The sequence below is a fragment of the Dufourea novaeangliae genome, unplaced genomic scaffold (assembly GCF_001272555.1).
Source record: "Dufourea novaeangliae isolate 0120121106 unplaced genomic scaffold, ASM127255v1 scaffold112, whole genome shotgun sequence".
Taxonomy (NCBI): domain Eukaryota; kingdom Metazoa; phylum Arthropoda; class Insecta; order Hymenoptera; family Halictidae; genus Dufourea; species Dufourea novaeangliae.
Window position 1 is genome coordinate 1,723,851 of NW_015373993.1, and position 20,682 is coordinate 1,744,532.

General features: G+C 36.4%; 3 protein-coding genes across 3 annotated transcripts; 1 reads left to right on the forward strand and 2 right to left on the reverse strand.

Annotated features, from left to right (window-relative positions):
• Positions 1-911: 911 nt before the first annotated feature.
• Positions 912-2,134, reverse strand: LOC107187903. Its single transcript, XM_015576101.1, has 2 exons — positions 1,941-2,134; positions 912-1,468 (listed from the first exon to the last, which is right to left on the reverse strand). Exons 1-2 carry the CDS (start codon positions 2,021-2,023, stop codon positions 916-918), a joined length of 636 nt encoding a protein of 211 aa, XP_015431587.1. The 5' UTR covers positions 2,024-2,134; the 3' UTR covers positions 912-915.
• Positions 2,135-2,217: 83 nt separating this feature from the next.
• On the reverse strand, positions 2,218-3,563 carry LOC107187890 (DNA repair protein RAD51 homolog 4). The gene is made up of 4 exons (XM_015576076.1): positions 3,420-3,563; positions 3,227-3,339; positions 2,948-3,158; positions 2,218-2,869 (listed from the first exon to the last, which is right to left on the reverse strand). The coding sequence occupies exons 1-4, from the start codon at positions 3,561-3,563 to the stop codon at positions 2,369-2,371; spliced, it is 969 nt and encodes a 322-aa protein (XP_015431562.1). The 3' UTR covers positions 2,218-2,368.
• Positions 3,564-5,434: 1,871 nt separating this feature from the next.
• LOC107187894 (helicase domino) lies at positions 5,435-20,279 on the forward strand. The gene is made up of 27 exons (XM_015576081.1): positions 5,435-5,612; positions 6,850-7,058; positions 7,140-7,842; positions 8,209-8,337; positions 9,116-9,474; positions 9,555-9,881; positions 10,142-10,352; positions 10,430-10,644; positions 10,735-10,875; positions 10,944-11,034; positions 11,262-11,458; positions 11,541-11,642; positions 11,890-12,205; positions 12,280-12,454; positions 12,529-12,715; positions 12,972-13,108; positions 13,192-13,378; positions 13,463-13,781; positions 13,866-13,946; positions 14,241-14,498; positions 14,759-15,072; positions 15,165-15,457; positions 15,548-15,920; positions 16,002-16,198; positions 16,273-16,387; positions 16,479-16,811; positions 16,914-20,279. The coding sequence occupies exons 2-27, from the start codon at positions 6,861-6,863 to the stop codon at positions 20,271-20,273; spliced, it is 9,318 nt and encodes a 3,105-aa protein (XP_015431567.1). The 5' UTR covers positions 5,435-5,612; positions 6,850-6,860; the 3' UTR covers positions 20,274-20,279.
• Positions 20,280-20,682: the final 403 nt, after the last annotated feature.

Consider the following 20,682-nt stretch of genomic DNA (forward strand, 5'->3'; position numbering starts at 1 on the left):
AAGTCGAAAATACAAAATTAACAATCATATATGTATGTCAGTATGGAATTAGAGAAGCCCAGTTTTATAACATTATATAGAAAGGTGTAACGAATAGTGGAAGCGTAATTGTTGTTTTTGGTATACCTTGATTATCATAAGTTACTGTTAGTAACCCAATGTAGATACTACATTCACCACCTTAATCAGGACAAAACGTTAACAATATTGTACATAATTCATATAATCCATTTTTTACATATAATTCATAAAGTTGACGATTTTTTTTTGCTCTGTACATTAAACAGTGTCTAAATCTTCTTAAAGCTCTAGTGGTATTTTCTATAGAATATTTCAATAGAATAATACTTTCCACCTACATATTTGCAAATATCTCTGAGTTCTAATACCAAGAACTTCCGTGTAGCTGCCTCTTTCTATTGAAATAGAGACATAATTGAATTACGTATTAAAAATCAATTCGTTAGAAGACATATTTCATTCATTATGGGCAAGTTAGGGATGCCAAATATAAATAGAAATATATTTATGCAGGTCCCTGGAAGTAATACCTATACAAGTAAAGTATACTTTTATATACATAACAAACAATTTCCTATAAATATCAAGTATTTAAATAATTCTCAATCTTAATCTTCCAATTAATTTTGAAGTATCTATGACTGGTGACATATTCCTTTGTAACTTTTATTGGAAGTGTCTACTTCTTTTTATTTCTTAAAGAGATAAAAGTCTCTTATACTGTGTTCCTTGTTCATACAGTTTTCTTCATTTCATGACTTTGATTTTCGATGTATATTAGTACTAATTCTCTATGTATGAACTCTGTTGTATAAGATCACATACAAAAGCATAAAATATTCTCATTCTATGTAGCTAATCGTATGTAGTTGCAAGCTGAAGATGTAATATAATTTATCTACTAACAGCTTTAGCTTGTTGTGCTTTGTACATTTTTAAGACTTTCTTACTAGGTACTAAAGACTGACTTAAGCCTGGCCTTTTCTTACGCTTATTCATTTGATTATTTTCTTGATCTATTTCATCATCATCATTTATGGAAACTTGTCCATTATATTGAGTCTGACAAATAATAGTTTCCTGTGGTGCTCGAATTACTTCTAATTCAGCTGCTGTTCGATGTAAATCAGAATCATGTGCAAAAGTACAATTATGACCAAAGCGACATCTACCTTTTCTATAATTCCAGCAAATCTTTCTACCATTTATCATTTTTGTATCATCTAAAGTTGGAGTCATTTTCACATGTTTCTCAAGAATTGCACTCTTTGCTTTCTCTGCTTCAACAAAGGGATTTGAGAAGACTGAAGTTTTCATGATGGGTGTACTATTAAAATCTGGTGTTGGCAATGGAAGTTTCTCATTGGAAGCTGCTTCATTCGATGATTCTCTATTATTTTCATAGTTTTCTTCATCCTCATCTTCCTCTTCTTCTTCCTCCTTAAAACTAAGGGTTAGGCAATATCAGATTACAAAGAACCAGTTCAATCTTACGTTTAATCATCAATTTCATCTTAACACGTTCATGTAGATATAAGTGTAAAAGTCAATAATACATACTTATACTAGTAATATCATCTTTGTGACACCATATATAAAATAATGTTATAGATATATAAAATCTTCATAAACTACTGAGAAATTATCAAATTACAAAAGTTGATGACTTGATGTTAAACAACTGTGGAATATAAGTCATAATGAAAATAAATATATACTTAATATTTGTGTCACAAGTACATGTGTGAACATAAGAAATTTTTTACCTAACAAAAATCGATGCACACATCTACATTAAGATACAAAGTGTTGAAAGCCTAATAATTCATTTTAAAAAGGAAAATAAATGCTGCGAAAGGATAAACGCAGAATGAAAACAAAAAAAGGAGGCATACAACTTTACGTGGGTGCAAGCTTACGTGTTATCGCCATTTTCTGAGACATCGTCATCGCTGCTCTCTGAGCCTGAGGAAGTTCCATAATCCGCAACTAAGGAAGCCATCGTTCTTACCAATTAATTAACACTATACTTTAACAAACACTAATCTAATATAACCATTATAAACTGCTATGCTACCGTCCACACTTCGAAAATGTGGCAACGTAGCAAATCATTCATCACCGGAAGTTGGGAACGATACTGTCGTATGTCGTACATTTAGAGTAGGCGGCAAATACAAAATTGCTGCGCAAATGTTCAAACTTAAATCTATTTTTATTGCATAAACTTATCTATATTAGTGTGTAAACTGCGTACACTTTTATAAACATATTCATATCGTCGGTTACTAATTACGTAAGAGATGTTTGGAAAATCAGATAACAGTAAACATATAATTACACAACATTAAGAACATGATACACCACCACTACTTATACTGAAAGTGCGTGTAATATTTGTTTCTAATTGAAAGCTTTTCAATACGGAAATCTTCCTATTTCCATGTTCTAATTTTTTTATTAGTAATCTTGTATTAGGAACACCTTCCCAATATCTTCCCAATGTTGAGACTACTCCAATATGATTTTCACTTGTACTTGTGCTAGCTGCTTTTGTTTCACCAGAAAAACTCCATTGAGTAACCAAATTGACTGTGATAATTGATAAATGAAATTCATTGGCAATAAAATGACACATATTTGCTAGATGATTTAGTTGAATTGTTAGTTTGTGATCATTAGACAACATGAAAATTATCGCTGGCAATGAATCAATGATTATAATTCTTGTACGACATTGTTCTGTTTCACCTTTTAAGGCAATTGTTAACCAACGTAAAACCTTCAATAATTGATGCAAGTTTTTTATAGTACATACTCTGATGTGATCCAGAGCTTCATCTATAACCTACATTTAAAAACCATAATGTATTTATGACATGTCGTATTATGTTATTACTATATAACTAAAAGAATATGTCAGTACCTGTTTACTGCAATTTTTTCTTAATAAAATTTCTTCTATCCTTGAACCACAAAAATCTTTTTTTGTATCAATATATCGTACAAGACTATTAGACCGAAGAGCAATATTACTTGCGATTGTTAAACATAACTGTGTTTTACCACTTGATGATATACCACATACTTCATATATTTGGCCTGGGTACAATCCACCTTTCAATAAATTATCTAAACTACTTAGGTGTAAATTATTAGCTTTTCATGTAACTTGTACTGCATGAATATTATTTAATTATAGTACCTTAATAAATTAGTTGGAATTATATTGTTCAATTCTATTTCAAGCAAATCACAGGCATTTCTTATAAAACCTCCATATTTCTGCAAAATTGTTCTTTTAACATCCAATACATCCTGCAAATTTAACCTTAAATTTCTGATTTTACGCTAAAACATTTTTTTTACTACTGTTTCTAGTAATCTTACATACGTACCTTCAGCAACAGTCCCGTAAAGATCGCTAATTTTTCAGGATCCTCATCTATAAATTGAGTAATAGTGCTAATATGTCTGCGTTCTAATTGTTGTATCATAGTATCCGACAATTTCGGATCTATATCTGATTTTAATTTTGTCATGCTTAAGAAAATAATTGCGTCAACTGTTCGTTCTAAATTCCATGTAAATAAGTTTCATCTTAACATTCCGTTTATATTTGTATCATTAAAATCAACAAAAAAAAACGTATCTAACAAACTTCCGGAAAATTAAAATTAACGAATCCACTACTTTTATTTGAATTGATGTGACGTATTTATATACGTAATTGTGATGGAAATGTAATCCTGTTTTAAAGTTATTCGACAAGAAATCAAAATTATTTCAAAAAAAGAAAAAGAGGAAGGAGAAAAGAAAAATTTTTAGATTATCTATTTTTAATCGCCTGTTTTAGTTAAAAAGTTCAAATCATTATCGCATATACTACGTAGATCAATGTAAATATAGCAGTGGCACCCAAAAGATGATGCGCCGAGTACCGAAATGACCCCAGCGTCATTCTTACGATTGTACGTATCACACGCGGACAGCTCGTTAAGGACAGTAGAATCGAATAGAATCAGAAAAAAATGTGCTGTAAATTCTAGGACATTAATTCTCGTTTGTTATTTCGTCATGGCTCATTCGCGATCCATCGTAGATACGATCACAGTTTTGTCTCAGAAAACTTGTAGGGAGTTCGTCATCACGTTCAAAAATGTGTTCAACACATGTCCCGTGAAACGATTTCGCGGATACGTTCATTACCGAGATATTAATTTGTTCGAATTCGGCTAGAAGGTACGTACAAATGTCGACGCAATAAACATCATCAAAGTTCAATCGAAAAGTGAGTAAGTAGAAACCTTTTTCTTCCTATTTTATCTTCACCTGTTTTCTACCTTCGAACATTAACGCATGCGGTAGTCGTAAGGTAACACGTGGTGTGTTTGACCGCATATGGCCGTACAACTATGTTACGCTTGCTATAAAATTTTATTTAAATCAGAAATTATTATATTCTCTTTTACAAATACATTCTTTTCATGAAAAATTATTTTTAAATTTCGTATACTTGAAACAAAAAAACTTACGGTGCCCAATTAATTGTAGAAATATTATATAACATACAGTTGTGGACAGTAATTCTTAATGAATATTTAAAATGATAGGTGATAATTTGCAAGAGATAATAAATAATGCTGTATGTATTATTATAATTACATAAATATATGATTCTAAAGTCGAAGCACGTGCCGTGTTACTACCTGTATGAAGACGAACATTTAAGGAGATATATGTATAGCGTTTGCGATATCAGTTTGTTTGCTGTACAAATTAAAACGAAACATTTGGATAACGGCTTCAGATCTAACGCCAGGAATGTAAAATGATGTAATACCACGTGTAAATGTATGCCCATATTTGTCGGTCACGCGTAGTCTTTTCAAGATCATTATGAAGGAATTGTACCTATTTTCTGTACTAATACAATTTCATTATTTTAAAGTTTATACGAATATTTCTTGTACGGTTCATATTCAACAAATTGATTTTTCTGTAAATAACTAGATTGAATTAAGTTTCAAATTTAAAAAAAGTTTTCTGTGGTTAAAGTTTTAGTAATGAAGTAATATGCACCATTACTGGTTTGTTCATTGTTTTAACGTACACAAACATTTGTGAAGCAATGAGTTTCATGAAATGTTCAAGAATTCTGTATTCGTGAATATTTAATAGTTGCTGATTTGATTTGTGGTAGGAAAACCAGTCCCTTTAATATTTTGACCAGTAACCAATCAGGAACGTTTTTAACTGCCACGTTGCCAAGTATCCGGTTGCTAGCAGCCAATCGTAGTATTGGTGCCCAGTCGGAGCGGCATCTCTCTGCGGCTTGTGTAAACGTGAAGCAGCGAGCAGCTCTCGGTCTGACCGCGGTCGAAATTTTGTCGGGAGCCGTCGCCATGTTTAGAAGTGTGTGCGTCCTTGAGCGAGTCGAGCGAAAATGTTCTGTAAAATATTAGATATAGCTCATGCACTGTACATTACGTGAGGTACCTAATTGCAATTTAACGCTCGTCGATCACGGGTGTAACAATTATTTTCGTGGATGGCTCACCTACGTCGCAGAATTTTGTGATTACATTATGGTAAGTCCGCCCTCCTATCGGACCAACGCCAACATGGCGGACGAAAAATTTCCTTTGTATCGCCGCGAGGCTCCACTGACGCAATTGCGAAAAATATATTTTCTTGGGAAGCGATGCAGTTGAAAATATCGGGAATATTGTTTTCTTCTGCTAGAAGGCTTCATTAATAGTCTGGCGCGACGGTTGTTGTTATTGTATCAAGATAAACTGACATTTTTCTAATAAGAAAACTTGAACGCCCTGAATGCTTGATATCGGACCATCGCGTATTCGTTGCAATCTCGCAATATTTTAAATGACATCGCTCGTTTCACCGTGCAGTTGATCGCAGATAAGTTCTTTGTCTTCCTGATATAGTACTTTTCAGTGTATTTTTTCTTCTGCGCAATACGCATGTTTTATAAATTCCAATGTGGTGCATCAGTTGGATCGACGGAGAAATTTTGATTTCGGCGCTTTTTTCACAAATCAATTACCGTTCTCATTTTGACTTACTGGGATTACCTTACTTGAGGCAACAATAGAATGTACATATTTGGAGTAAAAATGTACGACAAATTGTTTACATACCTTGAATAATTGAAAAATAAACGATTATTAATAATTAGTGAAGTTATAGTTGATGTTGTTTCTTATTCGTGTGTTTTTTTAGTTAGCGTCTTTACACTTTTCTAATTGTGAAACAATCATGTGTTTATTAAAAGTAAACTGTTTTTAATATAATTTCTTATGACTTGCAACTTGAAGTCAGTTAAATTCTTTCATGTTTGAAATTGTCTTTTTTTGTCTTTGTTTGCGTTTTTCTTAACCTGGTGTGTATTTAAATATAGTATATTTTAGCTCTGTTTAAAAGTGAATTGATAAGAATAGAGCAAGCAATAAACTTAGTTATGTCACTTGTTTTTCATTTATTATATTTCAAGTTTAGCACAATATGTTATGATATATTAATTTTGTTTTTTGCTTATTTTAAATATATAATTAAATCTTTAAATAATGGTTTAATGGTTCCAAATATTTGTAGTACATATTAATGAAAAAGTAAATATTTTTTATTTATTGAGCTATTAGATGAATACACCCTTTAGTGTGCTTTTATCTTCACATGTTATTGATATTGTAATACAACAATGTTATAATAAATATCTAGTTATATTATGAGAAGTAATTATTTTTTAGGTACACATACAAATAAATTTTAATCGTTTATAAAAAAGTTATTTAATTGATGTTACAGTGTGATATGTAATGAGTGATAAGCAGACTGCACCTATTTTGCCACCCCTTAATGGGGGTGGAGGAAACAATGGGGGAGGCAATGGAGGTGCACCACAACAAACTGTTAGTTTGCAACAAGTTCTTGCCAGTGCTCAAGGGCTTAATGTTCTCACTACAGGTGGTGGACAACAGTTTGTTATTACTTCACAGGTTCCTGGCCTTGCACAGGTACATATTGATTTAATTTTCATTAGGTTCATGTGAAATAATCGTTGTAAAAAATTGCATAAACTTTCATTTGTATTATAGGTCATACCGAGCAGTGCAACAACAAATTCTAATATTCAACAAGTTGGTGTTACAAGACTTGTTAATATTAGTGGTACACCGCCACGTGCAAGTACTGTGGGAGTTGCAAGTGCAAGTGGTTCACCTCTTGCCTCTCCATCTCGTCAGAATTCACCTAAAGTTGTTTTAGCAACATCTCCAAAACTTGTAAGAACTTCTATTGGAAATATGTTTGTTGCACCAACATCTCAAGCCTCAATGCAATCACCGCCAGCAAGGAAGAAGTTGAAGTTAGCAGATTCCACTGAAAAACCTATTATGTGCGCTATTGATGCAACAGGCTACAGGAGAAGAATTATGGAACACAAAATGAAAAGAATGCGTGCAATAAGGGAAAAATATGCCGACAATGCATCAGAGCTGTTTTTTCTTCATGCTGGAGGCAACATGATGGATTTCCAAACCTGGAGGAAGAGACCGCCAACACCTCAGTATCTGCATTTTTTACGACAACATAGATTAGATCCAGAAGACGACGACGAAGATTTAACAGTACCACTGCCAACAATATCAGAAATTCCTTTAACTGCAACTGTAACAGCAACAGTCTCTACAATAGTTCCTGTGAGTCAGTGTGCAGAAGTAAAAATCTCTGGTATGAATGTTACACCAGTTGCAGTATCCACAACATTGCCTGCTGCAGTAGCTCAACTCAATCAACAAGGTAAGAAGACAATTGCTATACATGTATTTGTAACTAATTGAATAATATAGAATCATTTGACAGTAGTTAACAGTTAATTCAACAATACTATTTTATATATAGCATGAATCATATTTCCCAAAGTAGTGGGTGGCATACCATTACATTTATTGCCACAAACAGTATAGAAATTGTGAAATAGATTATGATCGTATATAAATTATTAAAGGTTAACAGAAGAAAGTTGAGTAAATTATAGTACCCTACCTGCCAATAATCGTAATCTTACTGTTAAAGTTTTTGGTAGAAGCATACATGAAACTGTGGAAAAACAATAGAAAATTTAGTATGCATTTTACATCAACTGAATAATTGTATGCATAATAGGACACGTACCAGGTAGGCCTCAAGGGGGCCGCCATGGCATGGTGTTTGCCTTCAGAGCAGCAATTCAATCTTCACCAGTCACCGTTCACTCTCCACCTACTTCTACTCTAGCACCCGCGCTCATTATAGGTGATTACTGCAGGCATATCATTTGATGTCTAGATCAATCAATTTTTGTTTACAGTTCTTTTAAATACTTCTTCTTGAAAATTATTTTTAATAGTCATATATATATTTTTCAATGCTTGTTGTGTGTTACATGAAAAAATGATCAAGCTTAAATAAAACACGAGCATTGATACAAGAATTACAATCAACAAAACTATTTACTGACTAAAAAGGCACGAAATACTACCTTGCCTTATTAATGGGAAATAGTAAATATAATACAACGAAATTTAACAATGATGTAGTTATGCATGTTGCTTCTGAAATTACAAAGAATAGTTACTTCTGTTTACATAAAAAATAGTAGGGTACTTTTCTCCTAGCTCATATTCCATAAGCCTAGCTTATATCCACCACCCCACAATTAATTCTGAGAGTGATTATTTCTTTGATAAAATTGTTTATTGTGTTTATATTATATTCATCTTTAAGTTCGTAGTTTATGTTCTGTGGTATCAGATCTTTGTTAATGTGGTAGAATATTTTTTCATATAGTCCCACACTAGACGGCTGTGTCAAGCTTATCTATCTTGAGACAGTCTACTCTGTGTGGGAAAATCAATTCGCAGCATTTGTAAGGTTGTTTAGCAGTACGCTTTTCGGCCCAAGGGCGCTGTTGATACAGATATTCTTGATTTTTGAAGTTGAACCAGACGTCTTTGTACAATAGACAGTACAATAGACATCTGTGTATTAACAATTTTATGTATGTATTGAATTGTTTTCCTTGTCATTACAGGGAGTGCACCACTCGTTCCAGGCTCACCGAAACAAATAACAACAACAACAGCTACAACAACAACAACAACAACAGCAGCAGCAGCAGCAGTAGCAGCATCTCCAGTTGCAGACAAATTGTCTACAACAGCTGCAACTATTACAACAACTAGTACCACTACTACTGCAACTGTAACAGTTACTTCTACTCTCACTCCTACACTTACTGCAACTGTAACTACTACAATAGCAAAAACATCTACTGCGCCTACTATTAGCCCCTCTCAGCCTGTTGTTAAACTTGTTAAATTACCTGTCTCTAATTCAACAACAAGTGATATCACAAATAACCAAGAACAAATTGTAGAAAAGGCTAAACAGGTGCGTCGAGTTGCGTGGACTTTTTGAACTGTGTAATATCTAAAAGGCTAGCTCTGTTAATTCATGAATATGATTTGCAGGAAGCATATGTAATGCAAAGGATTGCCGAGTTGCAACGTGAAGGATTGTGGTCGGAAAGAAGATTGCCTAAGGTTCAGGAACCAGCTCGTACAAAGGCTCATTGGGATTACTTATTGGAGGAAATGGTTTGGTTAGCTGCTGACTTCGCCCAAGAACGAAAGTGGAAGAAAGCTGCGGCGAAAAAATGCGCGCGCATGGTTCAGAAATACTTCCAGGAAAAAGCAATACAAGCACAAAAAGCTGAGAAGTCTCAAGAACTTAGGCTAAAGAAGATTGCTAGTTTTATTGCTAAAGAAATCAAAACTTTCTGGACAAACGTCGAAAAGGTAGTGTTTTTTTTTATGCTTATAAATATGTAAATTTACGCTTGACCCCACACTATTAAGCCGGCAGTTTCAGTGTATCCTAATTGAAAATGTGAGCTCGTTGTGGGAACAGCAAAGTCTGCTAATTGTGTATGGTTGTATTGATTATGTGGATGCAATCAAAGAATTATTGCGGGACACTTGTTTGATGATCTTTAAACTATTGTTCCTGTAAAAAGATTACTGAAAAACGCGTATCTTATTCTTCCCTTTCTTTTAAGTTGGTGGAGTATAAACAACAAACACGGCTCGAAGAAAAAAGAAAACAAGCATTAGATCAACATTTAAATTTTATTGTTGGACAAACTGAGAAATATTCGACATGGTTAACAGAAGGACTTAATAAAACTGATGGCCCACAAAGTATACCAGCCTCCATGAATAGTTCACGAATATCCTCTCCAATTCCACCTGGAAAATCTCATTCTGACGGTAAGTCAATCAGATTTGATGCTTTACTAAATTATCTCAGTGATACTGATGCATAATAATTGCGTTTTTTAATTCAGAGGACTTCCAACCAAACCAAAGTTCAGATGACGACGAAGAAACTATAGCTAAGGCAGAAGAGGAATTAAAGTCTGTAACAAACCACAAAGAAGAGGTTGAATTATTAAAGAGAGAATCGGAAATTCCATTAGAAGATCTTTTGAAAGATTTGCCACCCAATTACTTAGAAGATAGAAATAAAAATTTGTCACCTTCAAAAGAAATTGCGCAGGAAGTATGTATAGAAAATTGCAACTATTGAATTAGAATTCTCATTATATTTACAGTTAGTGCTAATGATCAATTTTTATAATTATTAAAATAGGATAACGATGAAAAGGCAGTAGATGGTGATACAGATTTTGTTGCTGCGTCAGACGAATCCTCGGATGAAGAAGAAACTATAATGGAACAAGAGAAATTGGAAGAAAATACAGATTATAAACAAGAATTGGATGATCTCAAAGTACATAACTTTTTAATGTTACAAAAGAAAGTAATGAATCTTCTTGTATACAAATTTAGTTCTTTCAGGCTGAAAATGAAATGTCTATCGATGAACTTATGGCTAAATATGGCAATATATCGGACGTTCCAATGGATGTTGATCAAGAGCCTGGTCAAGGTATGTAACGAATATTTATTATATCACATTACTTTTATTTTCTACAATACCTATACTTCAGTGATGACACTTTACCATTCCTGACGGTTCAAGTAATGGTTTTCATTTCTTGAATCCCACTCCTTGATGTAATTTGAGGCATTTGTCTGAGATACTAGATGTACTTGAAATAATGTGTAAAGTATTATTATCGATAACGACTAATGTGTGCAATCTTCTTCATTTAGAATCGGATAAAGAAAGCACAAAAGAAGAGGAAGGTCAAGAGAATGACGAGGAGTGTACTAGTAGTGAAAATGAAAGTGAAGAAAGTAGTAATGAAGTTGGCGAACAAGAGTCTCAAACGCAAAGCGATAACGAAGCCGATGTTGGTCTTAAATCTCTCTTAGAAGATATATCTATAGAAAAATCTACAACTGACAAGGTGAAACAATATATTCAACTATTATCTAATAATATCCGGTTTAGGTGAGGACAAATTTTGACATATTTGTAATATTTTAAAGACTGCAGAAATGGATCATTCAGATGCTCACAACGAAATGGATAACGTCGCCGCTTTGGCAGAAAGCATTCAACCCAAGGGGAATACTTTACTGACTACTAGTGTAAGTTTTCTTAAATAGTATCATTTGTATAGTTGAGAATCGAGAAGGCCTTTCAATCCAAAGTTGTGTGAAAGTTCTTTACGCATGACTATTTCTGAAAGGTAGAGCAAAGTGATATTCTTCTTTGTAAAATAAATTGCACTGTTGATTTATTTTGAAAAGATTATTACGACAATTTTTGTAAATTAGACTAATTAGAATCGAACTTACGTTTTAATTTCCTAATGTTGCGTAAATCATATTCCAGGTTGTTACTAAAATTCCATTCCTTTTAAAACATTCTCTCCGAGAATATCAGCACATAGGATTGGATTGGCTTGTTACAATGTACGACAGAAAACTAAACGGTATTTTGGCAGACGAAATGGGTTTGGGTAAAACCATACAAACTATTGCTTTACTCGCACATTTGGCATGCGAAAAAGGTAATTGGGGCCCACATCTTATAATAGTACCAACCTCTGTAATGCTTAATTGGGAAATGGAGTGCAAGAAATGGTGTCCCGGTTTTAAGATTCTGACTTACTATGGAACACAAAAAGAAAGAAAGCAGAAAAGGACAGGTAATATTTTGTATGTTTAATAGATTCGACAGATATCTAAAAATGCAGCGTGTATAATACTTTACATTTCTTAGGTTGGACAAAACCCAATGCTTTTCACATTTGCATAACATCATATAAACTGGTCATTCAGGATCATCAAAGCTTTAGAAGAAAAAAGTGGAAATACCTTATATTGGATGAAGCTCAAAACATTAAAAATTTTAAATCACAAAGATGGCAGTTGCTATTGAATTTTCAAACGCAACGGTGAATATTTGGAATGTTTTACAAATATTACGTATATTGTAACCGTGTTTTATTGTATTTATTTCTTTTTACAGACGTTTGCTGCTTACCGGCACCCCTCTTCAAAATAATCTTATGGAACTGTGGTCTCTAATGCATTTTTTAATGCCTAATGTCTTTCAGTCACACAGAGAATTCAAAGAATGGTTTAGTAACCCTGTTACGGGAATGATCGAAGGAAACAGTGAATACAATGAAAACATTATTCGTCGTCTGCATAAGGTCTGTACGTAGTCTGTCATCGTATTCATGTTTTTACATATTTTATTATTCGCTACCGACCCAGACACATGATAATATATCGTGTGTCTGTTTTATAAACATAGCGAAATATTAAGTCTCTTTTAAAACTCGCGTGTCAGAATATATCTGGTATGACATACGAATCCTGTCTGGAGAAACATTTCTACTTCTATTTTCCTAAAATAGTATAGTGTATTTTATTCGTGTTATTTATCTAGAAATTGTATATTTTCAGGTTTTACGGCCATTCTTACTACGAAGATTAAAGACAGAAGTAGAAAAACAGTTGCCTAAAAAATACGAACATGTTGTTATATGCCGATTATCAAAACGGCAGCGATATCTATACGATGATTTCATGTCGAGGGCAAAGTAAGCATTGCGTCCATCTTCATATCCAATTTTTTCATTTTTAATGCCAGCTTGTATAACTGTTTCCTTTTTCTTTCTATAAGGACAAAAGAGACTTTGGCCAGCGGTAATCTATTAAGCGTCATCAATGTATTAATGCAACTGCGTAAAGTGTGTAACCATCCAAACTTATTTGAAGTAAGACCAACAGTGTCGCCATTTCAAATGGACGCTATTGAATATGTTACAGCTTCGTTAATATGGAGTGCTCTGGAATACGATCCATTTAAGGTAAACATTAAGTACTTTTTTCCCCTTATTTAAGCAATTGACCTTTCAAGATCTGAAAATAAGAATAACGTATGTATCTTACAGCATATCGACTTATCTAGTCTGAATCTTCTTTTGTGCGATTTGGAGTTAACCCATACTGCGTTTGTGGCTCATAGAGTAAGGCGATTACAAACACCCCGAAAGCTTATTGAAGAAATAGATAGTCAACCAGACCCACCTCCAAGATGTCCACCTGGAAAAATAAAAATTAATGTTAGACTGTCTAATCAAGCTAAACCACCATCCACTCCGCAGCAGACTCCATCGAAATTAAAAAACTTGACTGGAATATTACCCACTACAAGGGTTGGAACGTCCCCTTTGATAAAAACATTAAACAATCAAAGCACTACAGGGCAAGGTAAATTACGATTAGCACTGCAGATATTTAGATCTTTATGATTGGTTTGTTATGCGTTTACAATTATTTTGTCAATGTTTACAGGCGTTACCTTAAGGGTATCAGGTGGTCAACAATTACAGGGATATTCGGTACAATTGGTTCAGCATCAGGGTAGTGTAAAAGGTAATGACTCTTTACTTAAACGCTTTATTCATATGTATGTGTTACATTCAGTTCTAAACTCTTGGTCCCTTTGCATCATCGATCAGTGGTTACACTCAACCATCGCTGTGTAATTACTCTTGCAGTGGTGCTAAAGAAATCGATCTCTCATGCCAGCTTGTTTATATCATTCTCCCCTGTTATAAACGTTCTAGAATCGAGAGCACATTAACAAAAACTTATATTTGAGTATATTGTATTATATGTAATTCACAATTTGTGTAAAAACATCTGTTGTGTTTGCTTCGAAAATAGCCATTCCTGTTGGAACACTAGCACATAACCCACAAAGTACAACAGTGACATCAACTACAGCAGCAACGAATGCACAGAAGATTACAGTAGGGAATGCAAATATCAAAGATGGACTGCAACGATTAACCACGCAGACAGTCACAGTTAAACAAGGTGATTCCGTCCAAAGAATAGCAGTGCCTAGTTTTGCACAGCTGGTTCAAACATCTACTGGTAGACATATCATTCTGACTTCGAATCAGCAAAACACTAACACAGGTTTGTCCCATGAATGCTCGTATCCCACTGACCCCTCATTTGTGATCTATGTTCAAGCAGTGTGTGCACCACTTCCTTCTTCATGTCATTTATGCACATCATTGAATGAATGTTGTTTAAAATAATACCTTAATAAACAATGCATGATCACGAATAATGTCTCCTTATGTTTGTGACAAAAAAGTTTCTACAGTAATTTTGCCTTATTTGTATTGGAACTTGTAATAATACATATATCTAACATACTGTTACGTTTGCAGTTTCGTTTCCAGTAATGACGCCCGGCGGACAGCGCTTAACAGTTTTATCTAAATCTCTGATGGGCCTATCTACTTCGGCAGCCACGGTGAATAAAGTTGTAGGAGGAGTAGTAACTACAGCAACGAGTGGTACAAGTGGAAGACCAGTAATGAGAGTACCACCGTTGAACGTGACTGCTTCTCAGACGCAGCCATCCGCTGGCAATGGACAATCTCCACAGCAATCGATTCGTTGCGGTATTGTTACTAGACACGCACAAAAAGAATCTGAAAAGGCACAAATGAAGGAACGTCCAAAGTCCGAATTTTATTTGGTAATTGTCTTCTGTTCAACGATATTATAGTTTGTCTATGAATTTCCTGTCTGCACCTTATATTCATGCGCGAACGAAATATTTTCTTGCAGCCGCAATTAGAGGAAGAACGAAAGCAAAGGAGACAAGCCAAACTCCGTCTTATTGCGAATATTAATGAAAGAAGATGCGCAGCATGTCCTTTATACGGTGAAGATTTATTCATGGCATTGAGAATTGGAAAACCGTCTACAGCGTGTCGATGGCACAATGGTTGGGTTCATTGCACGAACGCTAAAGACAGTCCACGCACGCGTAGACAATTCTTTTCTCGTACAGAAGCGCTTGCGGAGGCAATTAAAAGTACAGAACAAATCGTTGAAGAGCTTAAGGAAGTTTTTGAAAGGTACGGCCCAATAGTGGAATTAAGAAAATGCTAAATGCGTTTCCACAATTCCTTACTTATACTTTATGTTGTATAATTGCATTGTTACAGGTTTGTTGTACATGTTCCTGCTGTGTGTGCACCCACGCCACGTTTTCATGTTTCACATCCACCTCCACATAAACTATACGATCAAAGGCGTATGCAGACTGAGCTGCAACGTCAACTGTCGCCGAAATTCGCGTTGTTCCATCCAGTAACTAGTGCAATGATGACTCAATTCCCAGATCCCCGATTGATACAGTACGATTGCGGGAAACTACAATCCTTGGATCGACTTCTCAGAAAGCTTAAAACGGGCAACCATCGAGTCTTAATTTTTACACAAATGACGAGAATGTTAGACGTGTTAGAAGCTTTTCTTAATTTCCATGGCCATATATATTTACGTTTAGATGGTACAACCAGGGTAGATCAACGACAGGTAATAATCGCTTACTACCAACGTTTTCATTGATTTTTTAACAGTCGATTTAATGTTTTTTTTTTTTTCCTAAAAATGTAGGTTCTTATGGAGAGATTCAACGGCGACAAACGAATATTCTGTTTTATATTGTCGACGAGATCCGGAGGTGTGGGTGTAAATCTTACAGGTGCTGACACTGTTATATTCTATGACAGCGATTGGAATCCCACTATGGATGCCCAAGCGCAAGATAGGTGTCATAGAATAGGTCAAACACGGGATGTACATATCTACAGGTGTGTATGAAGAAACCAGTGTGCCTCGTTTGCGAAGACATTTCAAATTATAATACTTGATTTTACAATTTTAGGTTAGTAAGTGAAAAAACCGTAGAAGAAAATATTCTAAAGAAGGCAAATCAGAAGAGATTGCTCGGAGATTTAGCTATCGAGGGTGGCAATTTCACAACTGCATACTTCAAGAGCGTAAGTATTAGATATAAAAATCGTCTCCGATCATAGTATACGCGTTGTTTTATACATGATTTATGAATGATTTACCGTTACGTATCCACAGTCTACTATCCAAGATCTTTTCAATATTGACCAAACGGAGAACGATGCGTCTATGCGAATGGCTGAAGTGTTAGAACAGAACAAAGACCGTGAGAAGTTTCTACAGAAAGACAGTCAGGGACAGGGTGTGGATGACAAAGCGGCGATTGGTGCACTGGAAAGTGCTCTCGCTGCCGCTGAAGAGGACCTTGATGTTCAAGCGGCGAAAACTGCCAAAGCTGAGGCTGTTGCCGATTTGGCAGAGTTCGACGAGAATATACCTTTAGATGAGGCGGATAAGGATGATGTGCAAGTCAGTAAGGCTGAACTTGAAGTGCAAAATCTGGTATCACAGGTAAGCCTGGAATTACGATTCTTTATTCGCGTGAACATAAACGTTTAAAATATCGCAGTTCGTAATCGTGTGTTTTATTGAAATAACTTTTTCTGCGTTCAGCTCACGCCCATAGAACGTTACGCGATGAAGTTTGTGGAAGAGTCGGAGGGTGCTTTTTCCGCGGCGCAGCTCGCAGCAGCGGAGCGAGAGTTGGAGGAACAGAAAAAAGAGTGGGAGTTGGATCGACTGCGAGCATTGCGTGAGGAGGAAGAGAGGCGAATGAGGTTGGCCGACGATGACGAAAAACCCTTAACATTCGGACGCGAGGACGCGCAGAATCAGGTTAATAATGCTAGTAATTCTAAGAAGTTAGTCAGTAAGAAACTGCCGGCGAATAGGAGGAGGAGGTCGCGTAGGAATAATAGTAAGAGTGCCCAGGAGTCGGAAAGTGAGAGCGATACTACCACAGAATCGGAATCAGAGTCTCAAGAGGACGTGGTAGAAGACAGTCTTGACGAGGAATCGAGTCATACAGAGAGTCAGAGTCAAGGGGACGAGGATGATGAGGAGGAGGATGAAACAAACGATCAAAACGATTCTGAGCGAGGGGGGTATCCGAAGCGTAAAAACCGTTCGAATAATAAATCTTTCAGTCAAAATCATTTCGATTTGAACAGTCCGCGAACGAGATCCAGAGGAAACGTGAAGATAAATCTGTGGACGTTGGACGTGAGTCCGATCTTGCCAGGTATAAAACCGAAGTGTCGGGGCAGAGCTAGTAATATCCGTAAGCAGAGGGAGTTGGAGATGAGAATGAAGGCGGAACAAAGTTTCGCACTACCATTGCCACCACCCACTTCGAGTCCAAAACGATTGAACACTACTAATAAGCCTGACGATGAGCAGAGTACTATAAATCCGAAAGGACAATTGCCAGAACTGAAATTGACTAAGGTGGACGTCAAATTTTCTGCTAGCAAAGATTCAACCAGGACTGTTGAGAATTATAAAACGATCGGAAATCATTGCGTCGTCGCGGCATCGTCGCTAAAGACAAAATTGAAAAAAAACACAGACGTGACAGATGAATCTGATTCTGTTGTACGTTTAGATTCTTTAGATACAGAAGCGTGTATTCGAGTGGCTGGATCGGTATCCAGCGTGCGGGAAGAACGTAAAATTATGGAATTTATCACGATCGATACGAAAGTTGACGACGAAGAGGAGATACAGACGAAGTGTAACAATACAGACGAAGAAAGTTGTGAAGAGGACCCAGAAAATCCTGATGTAAGTTTTGTTTCACAGAATCATAGCTCTTGTTCTACCGTGGCAGAGTCGGGTACGTTAAAAATGATGTCTGACTCGGATCTATCCGAAGAAATCAACGTGTCAGAAAATTCATTGTCAACTCCGTTAAAGAATAAAATAATAATTCGGGAAGTAGACGAATCTACCGCGAAATCGGTCGCAGATAAAACAAGCGGTTCTGTTTCAAAAAATTTAGTCACTGAAATAACAGACGAACGATCAGAGGCAACAGAAAGTGAAATTGTAGACGTGAGCGTCGACGCGGAAAGCAACGAGAGGCCGCGAAGTCCGAACAATCTCAAGGAAAAGGTGAACATAGAACAAACGTTACCAAATAAGGAACAATCAAGTAAAAATTTAAATTCGGACGCAAAGGACGACTCGATCAACGGTAACGTGTCCATTTCTGTGATAGAAACAAGCTCTAGTCAGGAGACCGGCAACAATGAACAACAAGGAACTTGTGCTGAATCGAACGACGAAGAAACAAAATTTGAGTTGATGCAAAGTAACGACAATAAACCAGCAGAATCTTACACGGACATTCTTGAATCCAATGAGACGACTGAATCTGATCCTAGTTTAGAGAGTAAGCTGAAATTTCGTAAGCCAGGCATAATATCTCATGGAGTAACTACGAGAAGAGCAAAAATAAATGTGATGGTTGAAAATGCTGAAAGCAAAGACACGGATACTCGAGCAAGTTCTACTGAATCGAATATACCAAAGCAAAATCAAGAGAGTGAAAATTTAAGTATTAGTAAGAAGGAAGTAGCGATTAAGGTAGCCTGGATAAGAAGACCCGACACACCAAGGCCTGTTACAGAACAGGGCAGAATTACGAGATCCAGTGCTGGGCGTTCATTAACTCCACCGCCCAGCAGTAGTCCCTCAAAATCTGTCCAAAGAAGACAACCAGACACTCCTTTGGCAGATTGTTTAAAAACCTCTCCCAGGCCAGTAACCAGATCATCGTCTAATGTAAATTCCCCGGTACGAAACGAGGAGCAGCATGCATCTTACGAAAAACCAACCACGCGAAGTTCCAAGTCTTTAGATAACGGTTTTCTAAATCCTGCTCAGTTTCGAAGAAGTAGTTCGATACCGCCAATGAAATCGTCGGATATGAAGGACGTCTGTGGTCATACTACCAAGTCGAAAAAGTCCAACGAGTCTCCAGTTGTAAACGCAAGTATTATAAAACGACGACCGGACACACCGGTTCCTACTTTCGAACAGGTGGCGAGAGTTACCCGGTCTGGGTTAAATTTTACTCTAAATCCAGGAAAGTCCAGTCCCAATCACGTATCTCCTCTGAGAGGAAACAAACACGTCCGGAAGACAGATTCGTCTGGCGACACAAAAGCACAGGAGTCGTCACCTACGAAGGCAGAAACACTGAGTACAGATTCAAACGGAAACGCAGTTGCGTCCGAAGACTTAACGAAACAGGATGACTCGAGTTTCACGGAGATGAACGAGAAACCACAACGAACGGCCAAGGTGGTCGCGATTCTTACGTTGGATACTCGAAGCAATCACACTGGCAAGACCTCAGGCTCTGTTCATCCGAAGGCTAATTGTAATTCTACCGACACTAAGAATACTAACAAGAAGGGTACAGACTCGAGTACATCCGATTCACCGGGGAAAAATTGTCTTCTCAGGATCTCGGACGTTACCACGAGTTGTAAGTTGGATGGATGGTGTAGTTCTGGATTGGACAACGCTTCTACGGTACTCACCGGCGTAGCAAGTACTTACACGTCCGGAAAAACGGGGAAATCGTCGACCGCGAATAAAGGTGGATCTCCGTTGAGTTCGAAACTTAAAACGGACAAGGTTCCGTTGCCTATGCAGTCAGCGGTGATCGCGCTGGTCGATCTGGACAACGATCCGAATTACGACTCGGCGGACGGGTCGAAAAGATTACGGCGGAAAATGAAAAGGACTCGATTGACATCGTTCTCGAAGTCGTTGTCGTCCGGTAAAGCGAACGAGTCGCAAACGGTCGACACGTTGGACGAAGAAGAGGAAGAAGACGAACAGATCCCACCGTCGAAGAAGTCAGTTCGTTCTCAGCATCCGTCTCCTCCTTCTTCTTCGTCTCCTCCTCCTGCTTCGCAAACAGCGCAATTGGGAAAGATAAGCAGCGGCACCGTGTCTTGAGTCTCGCTGAAACTGTATCGCTGTAATATTTAGCAGCACGTTTGTATAAATATTCCTTCGGCGTGCTTACCGTACACGGCGTTGACACGCCTTCGGACCGCTCACTCGGGGCGGCTGTGTACGCATCATCCAAGTTTACTTGCATTGATTTCTTTTTCTTTTTTTCCCCTTTCTTTCTTTCTTTCTTTTTTTTTTTTTTTTTTTTTCCCCTTTTTTTTTTTTTTTTTTTTTTTTTTTTTTTTTTTTTTAATTTCGCGCTATCATCAAATCCATGTTGTAAATATATCTAACACTAATCGATGAAGGTAAATTTGTGGAAAGAAAAACCGAAAAAGTGAGACGTTTCTTTCGTTGTACCGAGTACACACGTGTAATATTTTTAGTATTGTAAATTTGTGCTCTCCTCTAA